We start from the raw sequence: 19,225 nt of genomic DNA, 5'->3' as shown, positions 1-19,225 counted from the left end.
GGGCCCAGGAGCCATGTGGTCCTGTGGCCCCAGGCTCCCATTTCTCGTCCCCCTACCTCAAGCCAAGCGTGCGGGCTCCTCTGTGCGTCACCTGCATCCACAGACCTGGGTGGGGGAAGTCAGGGGCAGCTCACTTAGGACCCTTTGTTTGCCAAGTCCCTGCCAGGTGCTTGGTGTGGAGAGGATGGGGTGCTTGGGACCCTGTGCCCCGTGGATGTGTTGCTCTGCACTCTGGGGCCAGTGACTTTGCTCCTCGGGGCCCTGCTTTCCTCCTGTGTACCCCTCTCCCAAGGCAGTTGTGACATTTGCAAATCTCTTAGCCTCTGCCACCTGTGCTCAGTAGATTATTCCCAGCAGAGAAGATCGTGATTTCTGAACCTTTCCATCACCATGACCGTATTATGATCACGTCCTTGCCGACTGTACATATGCCATATGCCGGGAGGCCTAGGGTGTGCTCCTCTGGCCCCAGGTTGTATTTCTGTGGGCATTGGAGGTGGGGCTGCGGCTGCTTAGTGCTGTGGTTCTGCTACCTGGCTGCCGTGGGGTCCGTATCTGAGCCCAGGGGCCTGTTTGCCTCCACCTCCAGCGCATAGGGGCATCTCAGTTCGGTTTAACAGGAAACGTGCCCAGCAGGCTCGCCTGCAGGCCCCTTTGACCACAGCCAGCTCTAGAGGTCTCACTTAGGTCTGTTGACCGCCTGGTCTCTGCTGCTCAGATCCCGGTCAGCCTCTGCTAATGTGCTTTCCACGGCCCAGATTAGGGGCCGTGGTTCAGGGGAGAGAAGAGGGGGACTTTGGCCATAGGTTCCGGGCGGCAGTTCTTCCCTTCTCTGTCCTTGACCCGCATCGCCCATACCCTCAAATAATCTTCCAAAGGTTTCATCTTACTGGATAAATTATGGTATGTACATTCAGAGAAACAGTGTAGCTATTTTTTTATTTTTATTTTTTTAAAGATTTTATTTATTTATTTGACAGAGAGATCACAAGCAGGCAGAGAGGCAGGCAGAGAGAGAGGAGGAAGCAGGCTCCCTGCTGAGCAGAGAGCCCGATGCGGGGCTCGAACCCAGGACCTGGGATCATGACCTGAGCCGAAGGCAGCGGCCTAACCCACTGAGCCACCCCGGTGCCCCTTAAAAAGATTTTTTAAAAAAGATTTTATTTGACAGAGATCACAAGTAGGCAGAGAGGCAGGCAGAGAGAGGGGGGGAAGCAGGCTCCCTGCTGAGCAGAGAGCCTGATGTGGGGCTCCATCCCTGAACCCTGAGATCATGACAACCAAAGGCAGAGGCTTAACCCACTGAGCCACCCAGGCGGCCCTTAAAAGGATTTTTTATTCATTTGAGGGAGCCAGAGAGGAGCAGTGGGGAAGGGGAGAGGGAGAAGCAGGCTCTCTGCTGAGCAGGGAGCCTGACATGGATGGGGTTCGATCCCAGGACCCCTGAGCTCCTGACCTGAGCTGAAGGCAGACTGCGCATGACCAACTGAGCCACGCAGGCGCCCTAGAGCGTAGCCATCCAGAACAAGGTAGGGTCCTGCCCAGGCTCAGTAAATAGGAAAGTGCAGAATCCTGTGGGATGCTCTCCGAATGGAGCTATGGCCTATATGCCTGGATATGCACAGAAAATCCTAGAAAGGGGTGTCTGCCTCTGGGGAGAGGGCTGTGAGCAAGGGAGACGGGATCCACGGCCCCGCCACACCGCTTCCCTGGTCAGGGAACAGCAGCTGCGCTTGGGGGCTCCGGATCCCAGGCGAAGAACCTGCACTTTCTGCCCCCTCCCCAGTCTGCGGGGGTCCTGGACCCTTCTCCCCGCGCGGCCACCGCCGCTTCTCACTGGGCGCCTGGGTCCTGCTCCGTGACGGGCCCCACCACGTCCACAGCGCGCGCGCTCCGCTGGGCAGATGGTGCCGGCGCGGGGGCACGCGGTGGCGGGCACGAGGACGCGAGGACTCGACGGAAGCGGGAGGCCAGGAGCGCGGAGACCTCCGGAGTGCGCAGGCGCCGGCAATGGGCCGCGCAGGCCCCGCCCCTTCTTCCCGGGCCTCCGGGTGCACTGCGCCGCGCCGCGCCGCGCCGCGCCTGCGTGCTGCGGGGGCGCCGCTCCGGGCTGCCGGGTCCGTGTAGGCTCCTCTAGGCTCCTGAAACGACCTTCCGCGGTGGCTGCGAAGGTAAGATAAAGGCCGTCACAAGGCCGCTTGAGAACATGCAGCGCAGAAACGGCTGTTGCGCGCCCTCGCTGTGACACGCGACCCCGAGAATGGCCCTCACGCGTCTGCGGCGCGCGTCCGGCTGCAGCCCTGTCCCCACGGAGGGTCGGCCCCGGCCTCGCTCCGGGCTGGAGGGCTCCGTCGACCTCGTCCAGCCGGGGCCCTCCCGCGTGTGTCCTCTGGCCCGCGTACGGCCACGGCTCCGCGTGCTCACGGCCCGGCCGTCGCGGGGCCGCTGTCGAGACGCCCGCTGGTGGGCAGGGGCCGCCCCAGGGCCGCGCTGCCGAGGTGCAGCCCGGGGAGCCGTGGGCTCCCTCCGCGTGAGTAGCGGCCCCTGTCGTGCTGGCAGGACCCGGCCGGCCGCCCGGCTCCCCGGACGGAAGCGGAGCCCGCAGCAGTACGGCCGGGCTGGGGACGGGCAGCCCCGCGAGTGCTCGGTGGGCTCCCTCCGCGGGACGGGCCAGCCCTCCCCAGGCCCGGCCGCTCTCTGGTCGCCGCCTGCACACCCGCGGGCACCCAAAGGGGCAGATCGCGTTTCCGAGAAGTTTCTTCCTCACTGAGCACGTGCTCCGTTCCGGCCGAAGGTCCGAGCGGGGCGGGAGAGACCGTGAGCACAGCGGCAGTGTGCGGAGTCACCAGCTCTTCCCGGACAGGCCACCGCCGCCCGCCACGATGCTGCTCTGCGGCCTTCCGCATGGTCTCCAGCACCCTCGGCGCCCCGTCCGTGTGTCCTGTGTGGACAGCTGCGCGTACCCCACGGCCAGCAACACGCCAGCATCCTTGCGGCGGCCAGCCTGTGGGCCAGGAGGGCATCCCTGCGCGGAGCTCACCGCGGCGGGCCCGAGGGGCCAGGCCTGCAGAGCAAGTAAGGCTGGTAAGATTCTGCCTCTGGGCCACGAGGACCTGGGACAGCGGCGCCATTTAGAGAGGATCGGAAATGGAAGCATTTACTGTACTTGTCAGGACGGCAGACCAGGATGAGAGGAGTCTTTCGAGCAGTCGTCTCGTCTGTGTCACAGTCCGCTCAGGGTCCGGAGCAGGGAGGTAGCTCTCCGTGTCCTCCTGTCTCTCAAGCTCCTCGGGGGCTTGGCTGTCGGCCTCCCTCCCGTCTTCCTGCTGCTTTCCCTCTGTTTCCCTCTGTTCAGTGTTTCTGCTGGGTGCCACGCCCCTGCTGGCAGCTGTGCTGTCTTTAAGCCTTGGAGCAGGGGTGAGGTGGGGGTGAGGGGGCGCAGAGGCTTCACGGGCTCGGGATGGTCCCTTTGGTGCTTGGACAGAAATGGTATTCTTAGTTTTCCCTGGGGGTATATTTCCTTAATTCAAGTAAATACAGGTGCAGAGGTGAGTCTCCTTGGTTAGTGGACAGTCGCTCACGTGGGTAGGACCTTGCACTGCAGGGCACGTGGGGGCCGGGCCAGTGGAGGGGGGAGATCCACTTAGTCCCAAGGGAGGTACAACGTGCCTCATCGCAGAGGGTACACATCGCAGAGGGTACAACGTGGTGTCTCACATGGGTGTGGCTGCACCTTTCAAGGGCGGGAGGGGAGCCCAGCAGTGGGTTCCTGAGGCCAGAGACAGGGCAGAGTCACCAAATAGTTTTAGTCAGAGAAGAGAAGTGGGGTGGTTAGAATCTTGGAAATGTTGAAATAATGTTAAACAATTAAGATTGTGTTTCTGAGTTTCTTATTTGGACAAATTGAAAACTCTCTGTGGTTCTAAGCGTTTTATCCCAGGTCGTGTGGACCATTGGAGGAAAAGCCGGGATTTAAACCCAGCTATCAGCGCAGTCAGGGTCTGACCCTCAGTGTCCCCCACTCCCTCCAGGGCCTCCTACATCGCCTGGTTTCCTTTTGTCAGCCAGGAAAGCCGGCTGCGGCTGCGGAGCTCGACACTGAGCTGACACTCAACAATGTTTCATTGCACCATCTGGATGCGCTCACGTGCCCTCTCCTGTGTTTAGAAACACGGAGGTACGTGCGCAGCAAAGGACGGCAGGAAGGAGTGTGTGCCCTTCCCGAGGAGGGACAGAAGGGGTGAGCTGGCAGGTGCCACAGATCGCAGTCACTTCTATCCAGATTTCAGGATGAGCAGAGACGCGTTCAGCAGCATAGTCTGGGATTTGTGGTTCTGGGAGGTTTTGTGTGTCTCTTGAAGGTGTCGAACTACGACCCTGGGCGGACACCGCTAGTGACTTGGTAGACAGGCCCCTTACCCGTTCTGTATGGAGACACATATGTCTAATGTGGAATTCCTGTCAAAGGTTTTACACTTTAAAGATTTTATTTAATACTTATTTTCAGATATTTGGGGGTGTGCCAGATATCTGCTCCTTACAATCAAAACGTTTCTTGTGATTTTGAGCCTTAAAATTTTTCTTTGTTTGATGGCTTGGGATGTAGTCTACGACTCCATGCGTGCTTTAGAAAAACCACGGGCTGGGGGGTGGTGGGTGGGCTGGGGCTCGTGGCCCTGGCAGGTTGTGTGGCAGAGTCTCCTGCATTTGTCTGATTGTCTTCCTCTGCCCAGTGTGGGGAGGGGTGTGGGCCCCTCTAGCTGGAGGGGCGGGCGGGGACCAAGGACACCAGCCTGACCCTGGGCGGCACCCTCCTTCTCCAAGGGCTGCAGCTCCCGGTGTCTGTTCGCCCTCTTATGAGGCTCACCTGTGTCTAGTTGAGCAGCAGCAGCCACGGAAGTGTGGACGGTCCCTGAGCCACGTGCTGCACGCCAGACAGGCTGTAAGGGCTGCCGTCTTGGGGTTTGCATCATGGCCTGTGAGCACTCTCCCCGTTTTGCTAGGATTTTGGTATTTGTCAAGAGCCTTTTATCACTTATTTATCTGAAAACTGGCTGGTCCCTGCCCTAAGAATTTGTAGCCTTAAGCAGAAATTAAAAATGCATGGGAAGGCTAAACCAGCACAGAGGGGATCCCTCCGTGAAAGACAGTTGGGTACTAATTTGTCTTTAATTCTTGGTTAACCCTTCAGGGCTGCACCGGGTAATCAGGAGCATTTTGGTGGCTGAGCACAGGTCAACTCGCCGGAGGGATGCGTGGAATTAGGAAGAGGCCGGTTTCGCAGCAGCCTGGGAGAGCCGGCCAGGGAGAGCGTCGGGAGTCTGGTCTGAAGCCAGGGGCTGGGCGGGGATGGGAGGTTGGGTAGGAATTGGTTGTACCCTCTGCGGAGGCGTGGCCCGGGCTGGAAGTATCCGTGGGCTTCTGCGCCACAGACTGTAGAGCACTGTTTGTTGTCCCTGGATTTGACCTACTTTATTGAAGGATTTTATAATTGAATTGACGAAACACATTTGAGGAAATGTTTAACAGAAAAAATTTTTTGTACGTTTGTGGATGAGGAGGGTACAAGTAAGAAAATAAATAAAATTAAAAATATCCTTTAGGTGAGTAACAAGTTGGGTTAAACCCAAAGAAAAGTATCGAAAGGCACCATGTTGAAACAAGTCCAGGAGCATTTATAAGTGTTTCCACTTGGGAGCCTGTTCTGTAGGGACTTGGGGGGGCCGACAGGAAGACGGTGTGTTTTGGGAGACCTGCTCTTGCTGTGTGCGCGCAGACTGGGTTTTCGAGTCCTGGGAGCATTCCGAGTTTGCGCTCAGAGGAGGTCCTCGTGGGGAGCCCTCGAGCATCTCCTGAGATGTCACACATTTCCCGGACCACCGTGTCGGCGCAAAATGAGCGAGCCTTCTGGTGTCTTAAAAACAAGGACAAGCGTTTCTCCGAGGCCAGGTGAGGACCCTGCCCGGGACCGCGATCTGCACCGACGAGAGTGCACAGAAGGAACGTGGAACACGGACCCGCGTGTGCTTCCGTGGTGTCAGCGGTGACAGATCACAGTGACTGAGGACGTTCCAGAAAATGACACACTTGACCTTGTGCTTTTAGCGCGTGCAGGTTTGCCGGCTTCGGAGGGATGGGCACTCGGGGAGGTTTTTATTCTTACCTTGTTTGCCGAGCTTCTCGCTGGCTCTTTGCTCACGGTGCAGATGGACCGCGTGCACCTGCTGCAGATATGGAGCCCTGCTCTGAAGGTGGGGACCCCCCCCCGACCCCAGCCGCAGCGTCGCCTCCCGGGGTGGGGGACGCTCAGGCACAGGGCCCAGCAGCGGGACCACAAGCAGCCCCCACAAATGCAAGCCTTGTGCAGATCGTTAGCCTTTCACAAGGGGCTCCAGGGACGGGAAGCTTGGGCTCGCAGGAGAGCCACGTGGACGGGGAGACACAGCCAGCAGTGGCTGCCCCTAAAGTAAGGATCTGAAGGAGCACGTGCACCCCAGCGTTCATAGGAGCCACGTCCACAATTGCCAAACTGCGGAAAGAGCCCAGATATCCATCGACAGATGAATGGATAAAGATGTGGTTCATATAGACGATGGAGTATCACTCAGCTGTCAGAAAGAACGAGCTCTCGCCATTTGCGTTGGTGTGGATGGAACTAGAGGGTATCGTGCTAAGCGATACCGAGAAAGATGTCTGAGAAAGACAAATGTCATGTGATTTCACTCATATATAGAATTTAAGAAACAAAACAGGAATACAGAGGATGGAAAGGAAAAATAAAATCAGGGAGACGAACCGTGTGAGATTCTTAATCATAGGAAACACACTGAGGGTTGTTGGAGGGGTGGTGGGTGGGTGGGGTAACGGGGGGGATGGCATGAAGGAGGGCTCGTGGCGGAACGAGCACTGGGTGTTGTATGCAACTGCTGAGTCACCGACTTCTACCTCTGAAACCAACAACACGGTGTATGTTAACTTACTGAATTTAAATAAAAATATAGAATTTTAAAATATTCCTGAAATGGCAAAATATAGAACAAAGAGGGGCGCCTGGGTGGCTCAGTCGATGAAGTGTCTGCTTTTGGCATGGGTCATGCTTTTGGGGTCCTGGGATGGAGCCCCAGAATGGGCCTCCTGCTTGGCGGGAAGCCTGCTTCTCCCTCTCCCACTCACCCCTGCTTGTGTTCCTTCTCTCGCTCTCTGTCGAATGAGTAAAATCTTAAAAAAATATATCTATGTATACGTATGTAAGACAAAGGAGAAGAGCACGTTAGCAATGGTCAGCATACGAAGGACCAACGCCGATTAGAGCCGTTACTGCTCCCAGACGTGAGAGGAGAGCAGGAGCGACTGCAGTAGGACGACTCAGGGAGCTGAGAATAAGTAAGTGAGGCAGTGAAAGGACACGGGGTAGCTGAAAAGTAGCTGAAGACCAGCTGTCGCAGAGTCCAGCGGTGGGGGCAGGCGTACAAGCTGTCCGCACGCACGCATCCATGTCTGGAATGTGTGTTTCCGAGTCTGGAGCATGTTGTATCCAGGTCTCCCCTTCCCGAACACAGATTCCACCAGCGGTCGTCACGCATGAGCGGACGCGACAGGTAACACACAGAACAGCAGTAAGCACACACCTCGCTGTGCGGTGGGACAGGCCCTCCCATCAGCCTAGCCTCGGGTTCCCAGAGTCCAGGGGACGTCCGCAAGGAAGCCAGGGATGAAGGCCGCCCTCCGCGAGCCTGGGTTCCTCCGGGAAGTGAGAGCTTGTCCCGTGAGCCGGCAGCTTGGTGTGTCTATGGTGGTGCTGCCCCAGCGATGGGTCCTGACCACTGCCCCCCCAGATGCAGAGCCCAGCCAGGCTCCAACAGCCAGCAAGGCCCCAGCGAGGGGGGTGGGAGCGGGTGGTGGTGGGTGGGCCGTGCGCAGCCCATGTTTGGAGACGTAAGCTGGTCTCACGTGAAGGCTGCTCTCCATCCAAAAGTCTGTGGCTGTTTGAGTGTGAGGTTTCCTGTGCCCTCCCACGGCCCCAGGAGCAACCATGTGGCTGTTTCCGAACCTTACCCTGCCGCAGCAAAGAGCATGCTTTCAGGACAGACCAAACGCCACCACTCCATTCTGGTTTCTTCAAGTTTGTTTTAATATCAGCATGCAATTTTGGACAAAAATCCTTACACAAGTGTCGGGTCAGTGCTTCTGAAGACTGTTTTCCGTTACGTTCACGGCGCACGTTCTGGTGGGTAGTGAGGTTTGTCTCATCCCCGTGGAGAGGACCCCCAGCCGCGGGGTGTGCTGTGCCCTGCGTGGAAGCCGTGACAGCGCCGGGAATGGCTCATGGATGTGCAGCGTGGCAGACACCCTGAGGCCACCCGGGGTCCCGGATGCCACCCTGTCAGTTCTGCAGTAACGTGAGCAGGTTCACGAGATCCCCGCCCCGGGCAGAGGCTGCCTGGTGAGCATCTCACCCAGGCCTGAGCTTGCCCAGCGCCAGGCCTGCTGTAGCGACTGTCTGGGGCCTGGCACGAGGAGGCGGTGCGCTGGGGGATGAAGGCCCTTTCTGCTGGCTGCTCCCTCTGAAATCCAAGGAATCTGTTTTTTGCTCCATATCCAGCGGCTGCTGCTCAGGATTTTTCCGGAAAGGAAGTGGCTGAGCCCAGCAGAGGGCACAGGGTAGAAGGGTTTGCTCTGCAGGGGGCTCAGCTCGCCTGTCCCCCGAGCCCGTCAGGGCGCCTTCTGCCTTTGTTCTTCCTGCGGCAGGGAGAGGCAAAGGCTCTGTGGCGCCACCTGCGCCCTGCCCCTGAGGCTCCCCACCCCCAAGCAGCAGCAGCAGCAGCATGGCCCAGCACTCACTTGGGTGCAGCTCTGGCCCCAGCCCTCCTCCCAAGGCCTGAAACCCCTCCCCACCCTCCCACCCTCTCCCCTTCCTACACGCTGTTTTTCGGTCTTCCCAGACATGAGACATGGGTCAGGAACACCTCAGCCCCTCACCTTGACGGCTCGCTCCAGCTGGGACAAGGCCTCCTCGTACCGCGGGACCAGCGGCTGCAGAAGCTCACTGGGGACGTCGTGCCGCATCATGTCTGGCACCCCAGCTTCCGCTAGCATGCGGAGGAATCTCTTCTCCTGCAGGGCAATGAGAGAAAGGGGTCCCATTTTCCACGAGCAGTGCTGCCAGCAGAGGCCCCCGCCCCCCGGTTAGACTGCAGCAGACGGACCTGCACTTTGAGGAGCAGAGTGAAAGCCTGTCCGGTTCTCCCAGCGCGGGCGGTTCTTCCGACCCTGAAACCAAGCACAAGTACCTCCAGAACGATGGCGCACGGGGGTCCGATGGGATGGGGCTTCCCTCCATGGATTCTCCCTCCAAAGGCATGGGACCCTCACCGGTGCACGTAGGTGCGCAGGTACTGGGGGGCGTCGTAGTTGACGACCAGCTGCACGCCCTGCACGTCGATGCCTCGAGCGGTGGCGTCTGTGCTGATGAGGCTGGGGGACACCGGAGGCTGTGGGCGGGCCCTGCTTGAGGCCAGGAGCCCCCGACGCTCTGTGCCCATGACCCCGCCTGGGCCTGCCAGGGAGGCCTCCACGCTGAGGAGCTGAGTCTCCTGCAGGAAAGCCCCCTGTAGGGGTCCCAGGCTGCTACCCGGCTGGAGCCATCCCCTCCCCTCTCTGCAGGCACTCACAGCTGAATCTTGCCCTGCTCAAACTGCTTCAAGACTGCCTTCCTCTGGCCGGGCCCACAGCGGGAGGAGAACTCCGCCGCCGTCACGCCTCCGAAAGCCTGGACTAGCAGGAAGAGCCTGGGTGGGGAAAAGCCAGAAGGAACCGAGTGGGCAGGGCCTGGAGCCCGTCTCCCCTCTGCTCCCCCTCCACCCCCTGGGGCCTCACCTGTGGGAGTTTTCACGGGAGTTGGTGAAGCAGAGGACCCTTGAGAAATTCTTCTCCAGGATCAGGTGCAGGATGGCCAGTGGCTTAGTGCGGAGGCTGCAGGGCACGTAGTGGTGCTGTGGGGATGGCACAGGGTTGGCCAGGCCCCAAGCGCCTGAGCGGCTCCCCCTTCCCGCCCCTGCACACCCCCCTCACCGAGAGTCCGGCTGGGAAGGCGTACTTCCCGCCTGAGTCCCTGTCTGCGTCACTGTCTCCGGGGTCTCTGTGCGTCAGCCCCGTGGAGAAGAGCCAGGGCTGGTGGAGGCCCAGCTGCTGCAGCTTCTCCGGATTCTGCGTCAGGGTGGCCGAGAAGAGCAGCTTCTGCAGGGGCATCTGAGGACAAGAGATACTGAAAGGGGAGCGGGTGATGGGACGGCAGTCTCAGCCTGGCCAGCTAACCGACAGAGCCCTGGCCACCCCCCCAGACACTGACCGCCCCAGAACAAACCGGACCAGCCTGAGGCCAAGCGGGTCTCAGAGACAGAGGGAAAGCCTAGTGGGGCTGTGCTCGGGCGGACGCACCAAGAACAGGGCAGGGCTCAGCTTCAGGTACCTGGCGGCGGTGGGGGCCTGGGGCTGCCGCCTCTGGAGCAGGACAAAGGGATCCTTGGCACCATCGCTCGGGAAGGCTGCCTCCACCACCCGGGGCAGCCAGGACTGGTGCATGCTGTCTATCATGCGGTCGGCCTCGTCGATGACCTGGGGAAGCAGGAGGCCTGGTGTCGGGTGGCTGAGGCCAGCACCAGCTCCAAACCCCGGCCTTCCTCTGGGGTGCAGCATACCAGGAATCGGAGGTGCTGGAGGCTGAATCCTGGAGTCTGGTCGATGTGGTCCACCAAGCGGCCCGGGGTGGCCACCACCACATCAGCCAAGCAGCGGAAGCCGTCTGCTCTGAGGAGCAGAGTGGCTCAGCCAAGGGCCCCACACCGACCCCCGCAACACCACAGGGAGCCTGCTGACAGGGTTCAGACAGCCTCTCCCTGTTCCCTGAGGAGCCCCTAACCCCTAGGACCTACGTCTTCTGGACGAGACTCTCCTGCTCCTTGACCAGTGACTTCTGCCCAGTGATCAGAGCGACACGCAGAGGTGTGGCGTCTGTGTAGATGTTGAACACTTTGCTCACCTGGAGAAGAAGTGGCCATCACCACGCTGGTACGAAGCAGCACAGTGACACAGATCCTAGGTCTGACCCGGAGGCGCAGGGTGCACGAACCTGCTGGGCCAGCTCCTTAGTGGGCAGCACAACCAAGGCACGGACCTGGCAGACAGCTCGACCGAGCAGGGCCTGAGGGGGACGAGAGCCACCCTGTCAGCAGAGCCGGCTCCCTGCCTGCAGAGCCCCCTTGGAGGCTGGGGGTCCTTACACTGACCTGTACCACAGGGATGACAAAGGCCAAAGTCTTCCCGCTGCCTGTCGGGGCAGAAACACAAAGGTCTCTGGGCCGGTAGCCACCTCTGGCCACCAGAAACCCGTTGGCTGTGCTCTCCAGGAGGGCAGGGACCACTGCTGCCTGGACTGGACAAAGGAGGAGGAGACGCAGGTCACAACGTGCACGAACACCCAGAATCAACACAGGCACCGAAGCCACGAGTAGCCTTGCTCCTCCTCAACGATCTCTAGGCCATTCGCACTCCAAGACAGCACCAGAGCCTCTCGGAGCATCAGGCCCGGCGGCCAAAGATGCCAAAAACCCAGATGGCACTCGAAGCCGGACATGCCTAGAAGCCCATGTTCACAGCTGCTGCACTGTGGCCTTGTGCAGCTCTTGGTGCAGACGCTCTTGAAGACGTGCCCGTCCCGGCCCCCAGCACCTGGGAAGTAGGACGAGATGCCGTGTGCCCGCAGTTTCTTCTGCATGTCCGGGTGCACTGCGGGGATGTGCTCGATAGGCACCAAGTCTTCAGTGACACTCTTTCCAACACAGCTGGGCTCAGCCAGCCATGAAGGCAGGAAAGGCTGGACCTACCGTAAAGAGAAAGGGGCCAGGTGAATACTCCAGGCTCCGTGGGGCTAGGGGAGTAAGACCTGCAGAAACCAAGCTCTGGGTCACTCAAGCTGACGAGGCCACAGCAAGGCAGGCGACCACTCGAACTAGTTTCCATACGCCTCCTCTTCCCCAGCTTCCACACAACCTTTAAAGGAATTTAGAAACGCACGAGAAAGTGCCACTCTCCTGAGCAAACCTCCCTGGGGGTGGGGGCTTCCTCTCACACTCAGGGTAACGTCCACACCTGAGGTGCGGCGCCTGCAAAGCTCTCCATGACATGAGACTCACTTGCCCCCAGCCTCATTTCCAATCACTGTGAGCCCTAGTCATACACACCTCTGTTTCTACACACTGAGGCTCACAGCTGCCTCAGGGCCTTGGTGCCACCTGCCTTCTGAGTGATAACTCACCTCCGCTGTCCATCTTACCCCGGTTTATCCCAACTCAAGGTAGACCTCCACACGGGCACAGACATGAAGGTGCCCCCACGCACCCTGGCAAGCCTACTGCTTCCTGCCCTGCAGTCATGGTCATCCCAGAAGCCTTCTGTACGGTCCTTACTTACTGAAAATCTCCACCCCAATAAAAAGACTAACTTGAAAGACACCAGAAACTCATTTTCTTTACCAAGTGGGCAAACATGGGATAGGAGCTCCTTATACATACACACCAGGTAACTTAAGTTACTTTAAGACCCAACTGTGACAACTGCAAACCCGCTTAACTATACTCACAAAATCGAGCTTTCTTACAACTAAACGCAGAAGTACTGAGCTTGCACAGGGCTTGAACAACCAAAAGGAAAATTACAGGCCACAAAACTCGGGGGGAGACTATCTACTTAAGGACCCTCCCCGGTGGCAGGCGTGGGCCTCAGGGCTACCCCGAGCACGGGCGGGACTGGCGATAGCCACCCCACCCACTTCCGGGCTGAAGCAAAGTCGTCCAAAGCTTCCCTTCCCACCCCGGGCCGCTCACCTTGGGCGCCCTGCTTCTCCCAAAGCCCCCGAGCAGCAGGGCGTGGGCTGGAGGCCCCGACGCCTCTCCCGGGGGCCGTCCGCCTGGGTGCTCCGGCGGCCCCGCGCCCTCGGCGTCCGCGCTGCTCTCGCCCGGCGCCTCCTCGCTGCTCCCTGCACGGCAGAAGCGGGCCCGGGGGCGGCGCGTCAGCACCCCGCGGACCCCGGTCGCACGGCCGCGCCCTCGTTCCCGCCCCGCCCGGCCCCACCTGCGCGCGAGTCCTCGCCGTCCACCTTCCGCCGCTTCCCCGGCGGCGCGTGCGGGCTCCCCGGCGCCCCGCTGCCTTCGCGCCTCCGCGGTCGGCGCGGTCGCCGCCGCCGCCGTCCCGCCGCCTCTGACGTTCGTGCGGCCGCCTGCTGTTGCGGCTGCTTTTGCTGCTGCCGCTCTCGGGCCCGGCACTGCAGCCGCTCCAGCAGCGCGCGCGCCCGGCCGTCCGCCTCGCTCTCCGCCCCGGCCGCCTCGGGGCCGGAGTACCGCGCGACGTGGAAGAGCGCCATGCCCGCCAGCCGCACGCCTCCCAGCCAGACGCGCCGCGATGATGGCAGCGGCGCGGAGCGGTGACGTCGCGGACCGGGCGGCGGCGGCCGCTCGCGGAACATCCCGGGCGCGGGGAGGTGACGTCACAGCTGGCCGGGCGACGGCGGCCGCGTACAGGAGGCCCCCTGCGCGGGGAGGTGACGTCAGCGGGCGTGCTGGGAGCGGGCGCGCGAGTTCGGGTTCTTGTCGCGTGCGGCGGCGGCGGCGGCGGCGGCATGGAGCAGGACTCCGGCCCAGAGGGCGTGCGCAGGGCGCTGGGCCGCCTGCTGGAGGCGGTGCTGGCGAGCCGCGGCGAGGCCAACGCGGTGTTCGACATCCTGGCGGTGCTGCAGGTGGGGACAAGCGGGTCGCGGCGGCCGGGGTCCCGGGGTCGGAGGCCGGGGAGGGGGCGTCGGGGGGCGCGCGGGCGGGAGGCTCGGGTGGGCGGGTGAGGGCGGGGCCGAAGTGGGGGCCCCCGCGACCAGCCTGTCCCTGCAGTCCGAGGACCACGAGGAGACCCAGGAGGCGGTGCGCGCGTGCAGCCGTCTTTTCGGGGCCCTGCTGGAGCGGGGAGAGCTGTTTGTGGGCCAGCTGCCCTCCGAGGACTCGGTCATGGCGGGTGAGCGTCCCCGAGGGCGCCCGGCTGGGGTCCGGCTGCGGGGTCGAAGCTCTGGGAAGGCCGGAGGAGACTCGGCCGGAAGCTGCACCACGGGCCCAGGGTGGGAGGAGGATGGTGCTGGGGGCGGCAGCGGAGAGAGCCCTGTGGCTCGGTGACCACAGTGTCTGCCTTTATGGCCAGCATCTGGTGAAGCTGTGCCACACGTTCCCATCCTGGGTCATTTCGTCGTGGGGTCCAGTGAGGGGTTCTTTCTTCCCACCCCAGGTCAGTGTCCCTGGCAGGGCGGGAGTGGTGGAGAGTCGTGGGCGGGGGCTGACCTGGGGCTCCCTGCAGGCTCTCAGGGAGCTACACGCAAGTACAAGGTGTGGATGCGGCACCGCTACCGCAGCTGCCTCAACCGCCTCCAGGAACTCCTGGTTCACCCCTCTTTCGAGGTCAAGGTGAGTCCTGCTGGCCTCCCCCGCGGTGCCTGCACAGGCTGTCCACAGGCACGGACGCGGGGCTGAGGCTGCCTACGTCTCCAATCCTGGGCCCACCTGAGGCCGCGTTCATGTTCCGTGTGGCTGGAGTTCTGGTGGCTGGTGTTCGTGTCCCGGTGTTTGTGGGAATGCCGTGTCAGACGTACTTGGGTCGGCGAGCTGGGGGGTTCTGTGGCTTTGCCGACAGCGGGCGTCACCTGTGGTCAGGACCTTTGGCCACTCTGCTCCCCGCTGTCCGCAGGAGCTGGCTCTCAGCACACTCATGAAGTTTGTGCAGCTGGAAGGAGCTCACCCCCTGGAGAAACCGAAGTGGGATGGCTACTACCTGTTTCCTCGCCAGCTCCTCAAGGTGGGGAGCGCTGGGGCGGGAGGACACAGAAACCTCTGGCCAGAGCTGGGATGGGGCCTGGTGCAGGGGGCTAGTGAGTGTGGTGCGCTTGCCAGACTCTCCCATGCAGCAGGGGGTGAGCCTGCCGGCTTGGTGGTCTCCTCGGGTGGTCGCTTGGCCGTGGGCTGACACACTGAGGCCCCCTTCCCCGTCCGGCATCTAGGCGGTGGTGGAAGGTCTGCTGTCTCCGGAGGACGACTGCTCGCTGCTCCTGGCCCGGTTCCGGGAGTACCTGGAGCACGACGACATTCGCTACCACACGATGCAGGCGGCCACGGACACTGTGGGCCGCGTCACTGACAGGCACTCGGAGGTGAGCCGGTTGGGTCATGTGGCTGGGGGAGTGTGTGGATGGTGGCCATGCCTGTGCTCAGGCCAGGCCTTCTGCAGGTGCCGCTCACGTTCTGGAACAACGCCTTCACGCTGTTGTCGTCCGTGAGTCTCCCCTGCCAGGAGCGTGGGATCTCCAGTTTCTACGTGAAGCACGGGGGTGAGCATCCTCAGTGGGCATCCTGGGCGGCTGGCGGGTGGGCAGGCACACGAGGTGGGCTGCCCCTCTCCTGCACGTCCGCTGACCGCTGCTTTCCTCACAGAGCTGCCGCGCACGTGGAAGGTCGTTCATCTGAAGGTGAGATGCTCCAGAGGGATTGGGGGCCTCCCTGGGATAAAGGCTCTTTCCAGGCAGAGGCAGCGTGTGTGGGACAGGAAGAGGACTAGCTGCCCTTCCCCTGGCCTAGGCAGTCGTGGGGTTCCCTCACAGGGACCGGGGCCAGGATGGGGGTGGCGCACCGGTGCCTGGCTCCCGGACTCTCAGCGGGCCCTTGTTGCTGGGGGCAGTCACAGATGGGACGCTTACTTGCTCCCATAGGGGGAGGATCCAGGCGGGACATTTTTTGTGTCATCGGGAATTCTTGGATTTGGGGTTGTGAGTTTTTCCTACCACAGGGCAAGGGGGAGGCAGTACGGGGAGTGTTTCTTCTGAGGGCAGGGGACTGGGGTGGGCGCTTTGTGTGCAGGTCTGACACCCCCCCCCACTGTAGGAGCACAGGAAGGCTTTCCAGGGGATGTGGCTCGGCTTTCTCAAGCATAAGGTAGGGGACGGGACGGGCCCCTTGGCTCGCAGGGTTCTTGGAGTAGGGCAGGTGGACCCACACCTTTTGCTTTCCCGCCAGCTGCCCCTCAGTCTCTACAAGAAGGTGCTGGTAATCATGCACGACTCCATCCTGCCGCACCTGGCCCAGCCCAGCCTCATGATCGACTTCCTTACCCGCGCCTACGACGTGGGTGAGTGCCTGCGGTCTGGGCTCTGGCGGCTCAGGACCCTGCCCTCCCTCCCGGGCTGGACTGGGGAAGCCGGGTCTGTGGGCTGGTGGCCTCCAGCTCTGATGGACACCTGCCCCAGCTGGAGGGGTGCGGTGGGCTGGGGCTTCACAGCTGCACGTGTGTCCACAGGGGGAGCCATTAGTCTCTTGGCCTTGAACGGACTTTTTATCCTGATTCATCAGCACAACCTGTGAGTGCTCATCTGGGCTGGGCTGGCCCCGGGGGCGGTGGTGAGGGTCAGGCTGGAGAAGCATGGGAGAGGGGACGGAGCCCCTGGAAGCCACTCTCTGTCTCTTCGTTGCCTGTTTCCACTCCTGTGCCTGCTGTTCACTTACATGCCCCCCCAGCGAGTACCCCGATTTCTACCGGAAGCTCTATGGTCTCTTGGACCCGTCCGTCTTTCACGTGAAGTACCGGGCCCGGTTTTTCCACTTGGCCGATCTCTTCCTGTCGTCCTCGTGAGTGCTGGGGCGGGGCTGAGACCCAGAGCAGGGACCGAGGTGCTGGGCCAGGGGGTCTCACTCACACCCGCTGTCCCGCCCAGCCATCTGCCCGCCTACCTGGTGGCTGCCTTCGCCAAGCGCTTGTCCCGCCTGGCACTGACCGCGCCCCCCGAGGCCCTGCTCATGGTCCTGCCCTTCATCTGTGACCTGCTGCGCCGGCACCCCGCCTGCCGGGTCCTAGTGCACCGCCCCCTGGGCCCGGGTGAGTGCGGGGGCTGGGTAGCCCGGGGGGCCTGCCCCCAGCAGCGAGTCCACAGGGCCAGTTGTGGAGTCGGGCCTGGTCTCGTTCCTAGAGCTGGATGCCGACCCCTATGACCCTGAAGAGGAAGACCCCGCCAAGAGCCGAGCTCTGGAGAGTTCGCTGTGGGAGCTGCAGGTGAGCTCGGCAGACGTGTCACTCTCCCTGCCGCGCCCCCGCCCGACCTGAGCCTGGGCCGGTGTCCGGGGCGGGGGGAGGTTACATCATGTGCTTCATAGGCCCTCCAGCGGCATTACCACCCTGAGGTGTCCCAGGCTGCCAGCGTCATCAACCAGGCGCTGTCTATGCCCGAGGTCAGCATCGCCCCGCTGCTGGAGCTCACAGCATTCGAGGTGAGGGCTGGGGGGCCACTGGGGCCTGGGTGGCTGGAGTGCAGGGACCTCGCGGTATGGGCGTGTCATCTGCCTGTGCCTTGCAGGTGTTTGAGCGGGACCTGAAGAAGAAGGGCCAGGGGTCCATACCGCTGGAGTTCATCCCCGCTCGGGGTCTGCTGGGCCAGCAGGATGACCTCTGCGCACAGCACTTCACACTCAGCTGACCCTGTGGTCTCCCCGCCCCCTGCCCCATCATTGGTTTCGTGGGAGAGCCAAAAGGGTGGACTGTGGGCAGTGAGGGGTCTGGGGAGCCACTGAACCTGTCTCCCGGCTCCTGTGGCGGCCGTGTCCACGGGCCGACGTCCACAGTGCCGGCCCGCTGTGTGCACCAGCAGCCCTCCTCCCCGCCGCCACTGGAAGGTGCTGTCCAGGGGCCTCCCCCTTCACCGAAGCCTGGGGGGTGCAGGCTGGGTGCTTGGGGGGACGGGCCTACGGAAGTGGCTTCTGCCAGCCCTGCCAGCTTTCCTGGGTACCCCAGACTCCCCGGGGCTCCTTGTATCATGGAAGGGTCTGGGTCAAGTCCTCTATCTTTCCACTAGAGTTGGACTTTGTGATCCAGGAGCGACAGTGAGGGATCTCTGTCCTGCTTAGTTTTGGGGCACACAGGGAGCGCTCATGCCCGTTCCTGGCCAGGTCCTGAGGAGGATCCCTTTGTCCCCTGATCCCCGGGTCCCAGGGTGTGTGTCCCCATCAGAGGGAGTTACAGCTGAAGGCCGCTTACTGTTCCATCCTGTCCGTCAGCAGAGTGGGTGCCGGCGGCCACGGGCCAGGCGCTTATTTCGGTCCAGTGTGTTCCTTCGAGGCCCCATTTTTGTCAGGTGACCCTGTTTGAATGCAGGTTCCTCTGGAAAACCTACTTGTCTGGGGACGGAGGAATCCCGTGTGTGACGGCAGCTCGCGTGGGCTAGGGGGCCTGGCAGAGGCACAGGTGGGGGTGGGATACCCTGGTTGCCTGCAGCCTCCTGTCTGAGTTCCCGGCACAGCCCCTCCCCACAGGAGCGCCCTGGGGTCACAGTGGGCCATTGTTTGGCCAGGTTGGCCTCTAGGGAGCTGCTCCGGTGGCTGAGGACGTGGTGTGCTTGGTGTGGGCTTTGCTGGGGTGGTGAAGGAGCGCTTCTCCTCTGTATAGGGTTGTGCGAGTTAGGGACGCTAGCACCCCTGCCCCCAGCTGTACTGCAGGGCTCCGTCCTAGGCCGGTTCCTGCCCCAGGGCCTTTGCTCTGCTGTTTTCACAGCTGTCCCTTGCATTGCCCCTGCTCTTCAGACCTCGGGCTGAGTGGGGCTTTGGGGAGGCTCCACTTTGTGTGTCCCATGCGGCACTCTCTGCATCGTCATGGCCCTGCTGTCCTGCAGTAGTCCATGGACTGTCCCCACCAGCCTTCGCCAGGACTGAGGAGGCTCGTTATTGACTGCTCCTTGCCTCAGCCCCGGGGCCCAGGGCTTGCCTGGCAGAGAGGAGGGGCTCATGAGCGTTGTGGGGGACTGTCCCGAGGCTCCTGGCTACCAGATGTCCTGCCTGAGCTTCTGTGTGCGGACACCAGGGGGCCGTGTGGGTGGGCCGGGGGCTCACCGATTAAAAGAAACGCCATTGGGGCGCCTGGGTGGCTCAGTGGGTTAAGCCGCTGCCTTCGGCTCAGGTCATGATCCCAGGTCCTGGGTTCGAGCCCCACATTGGGCTTTCTGCTCAGCAGGGAGCCTGCTTCCTCCTCTCTCTCTGCCTGCCTCTCTGCTTACTTGTGATTTCTCTCTGTCAAATAAATAAATAAAATCTTTAAAAAAAAAAAAAAAAAGAAACGCCATTGACTTTTAAAGTTAAATTATAAAAGGCTTAAGCAGGTTTTCTGG

General features: G+C 61.6%; 2 protein-coding genes across 2 annotated transcripts; one reads left to right on the top strand and one right to left on the bottom strand.

Annotated features, from left to right (window-relative positions):
- Window positions 1-8,110: 8,110 nt before the first annotated feature.
- DDX51 (DEAD-box helicase 51) lies at window positions 8,111-13,472 on the bottom strand. Its single transcript, XM_047696382.1, has 15 exons — window positions 13,129-13,472; window positions 12,882-13,033; window positions 11,728-11,878; window positions 11,286-11,431; window positions 11,129-11,200; window positions 10,932-11,038; window positions 10,698-10,806; window positions 10,469-10,614; window positions 10,072-10,264; window positions 9,877-9,992; window positions 9,672-9,788; window positions 9,373-9,474; window positions 9,207-9,270; window positions 8,980-9,114; window positions 8,111-8,739 (listed from the first exon to the last, which is right to left on the bottom strand). Exons 1-15 carry the CDS (start codon window positions 13,415-13,417, stop codon window positions 8,713-8,715), a joined length of 1,926 nt encoding a protein of 641 aa, XP_047552338.1. The 5' UTR covers window positions 13,418-13,472; the 3' UTR covers window positions 8,111-8,712.
- A 100-nt stretch (window positions 13,473-13,572) lies between these two features.
- NOC4L (nucleolar complex associated 4 homolog) lies at window positions 13,573-18,955 on the top strand. The gene is made up of 15 exons (XM_047696383.1): window positions 13,573-13,789; window positions 13,935-14,055; window positions 14,389-14,495; window positions 14,776-14,883; window positions 15,086-15,235; window positions 15,313-15,412; window positions 15,516-15,550; window positions 15,963-16,013; window positions 16,095-16,206; window positions 16,375-16,435; window positions 16,593-16,703; window positions 16,790-16,950; window positions 17,042-17,124; window positions 17,226-17,339; window positions 17,426-18,955. The coding sequence occupies exons 1-15, from the start codon at window positions 13,673-13,675 to the stop codon at window positions 17,543-17,545; spliced, it is 1,551 nt and encodes a 516-aa protein (XP_047552339.1). The 5' UTR covers window positions 13,573-13,672; the 3' UTR covers window positions 17,546-18,955.
- Window positions 18,956-19,225: the final 270 nt, after the last annotated feature.

This window comes from Lutra lutra, chromosome 12 (genome assembly GCF_902655055.1).
Source record: "Lutra lutra chromosome 12, mLutLut1.2, whole genome shotgun sequence".
Taxonomy (NCBI): Eukaryota; Metazoa; Chordata; class Mammalia; order Carnivora; family Mustelidae; genus Lutra; species Lutra lutra.
The sequence above is the reverse complement of the archived record's forward strand: the minus strand, read 5'-3'. Positions and strand labels throughout refer to the sequence as shown.

Excerpts from the sequence above, each read along its gene's own strand:
- DDX51 (XM_047696382.1), bottom strand. The coding sequence starts at position 13,417 with ATGGCGCTCTTCCACGTCGCGCGGTACTCCGGCCCCGAGGCGGCCGGG. Across the intron at positions 13,034-13,128 it reads CGGCGAGGACTCGCGCGCAG|GGAGCAGCGAGGAGGCGCCG; the intron begins GTGGGGCCGGGC and ends TCTGCCGTGCAG. Across the intron at positions 9,475-9,671 it reads GAGCAGGGCAAGATTCAGCT|CCTCATCAGCACAGACGCCA; the intron begins GTGAGTGCCTGC and ends GGTGTCCCCCAG.
- NOC4L (XM_047696383.1), top strand. The coding sequence starts at position 13,673 with ATGGAGCAGGACTCCGGCCCAGAGGGCGTGCGCAGGGCGCTGGGCCGC. Across the intron at positions 15,413-15,515 it reads TTTCTACGTGAAGCACGGGG|AGCTGCCGCGCACGTGGAAG; the intron begins GTGAGCATCCTC and ends CTTTCCTCACAG. Across the intron at positions 16,704-16,789 it reads GATCTCTTCCTGTCGTCCTC|CCATCTGCCCGCCTACCTGG; the intron begins GTGAGTGCTGGG and ends TGTCCCGCCCAG.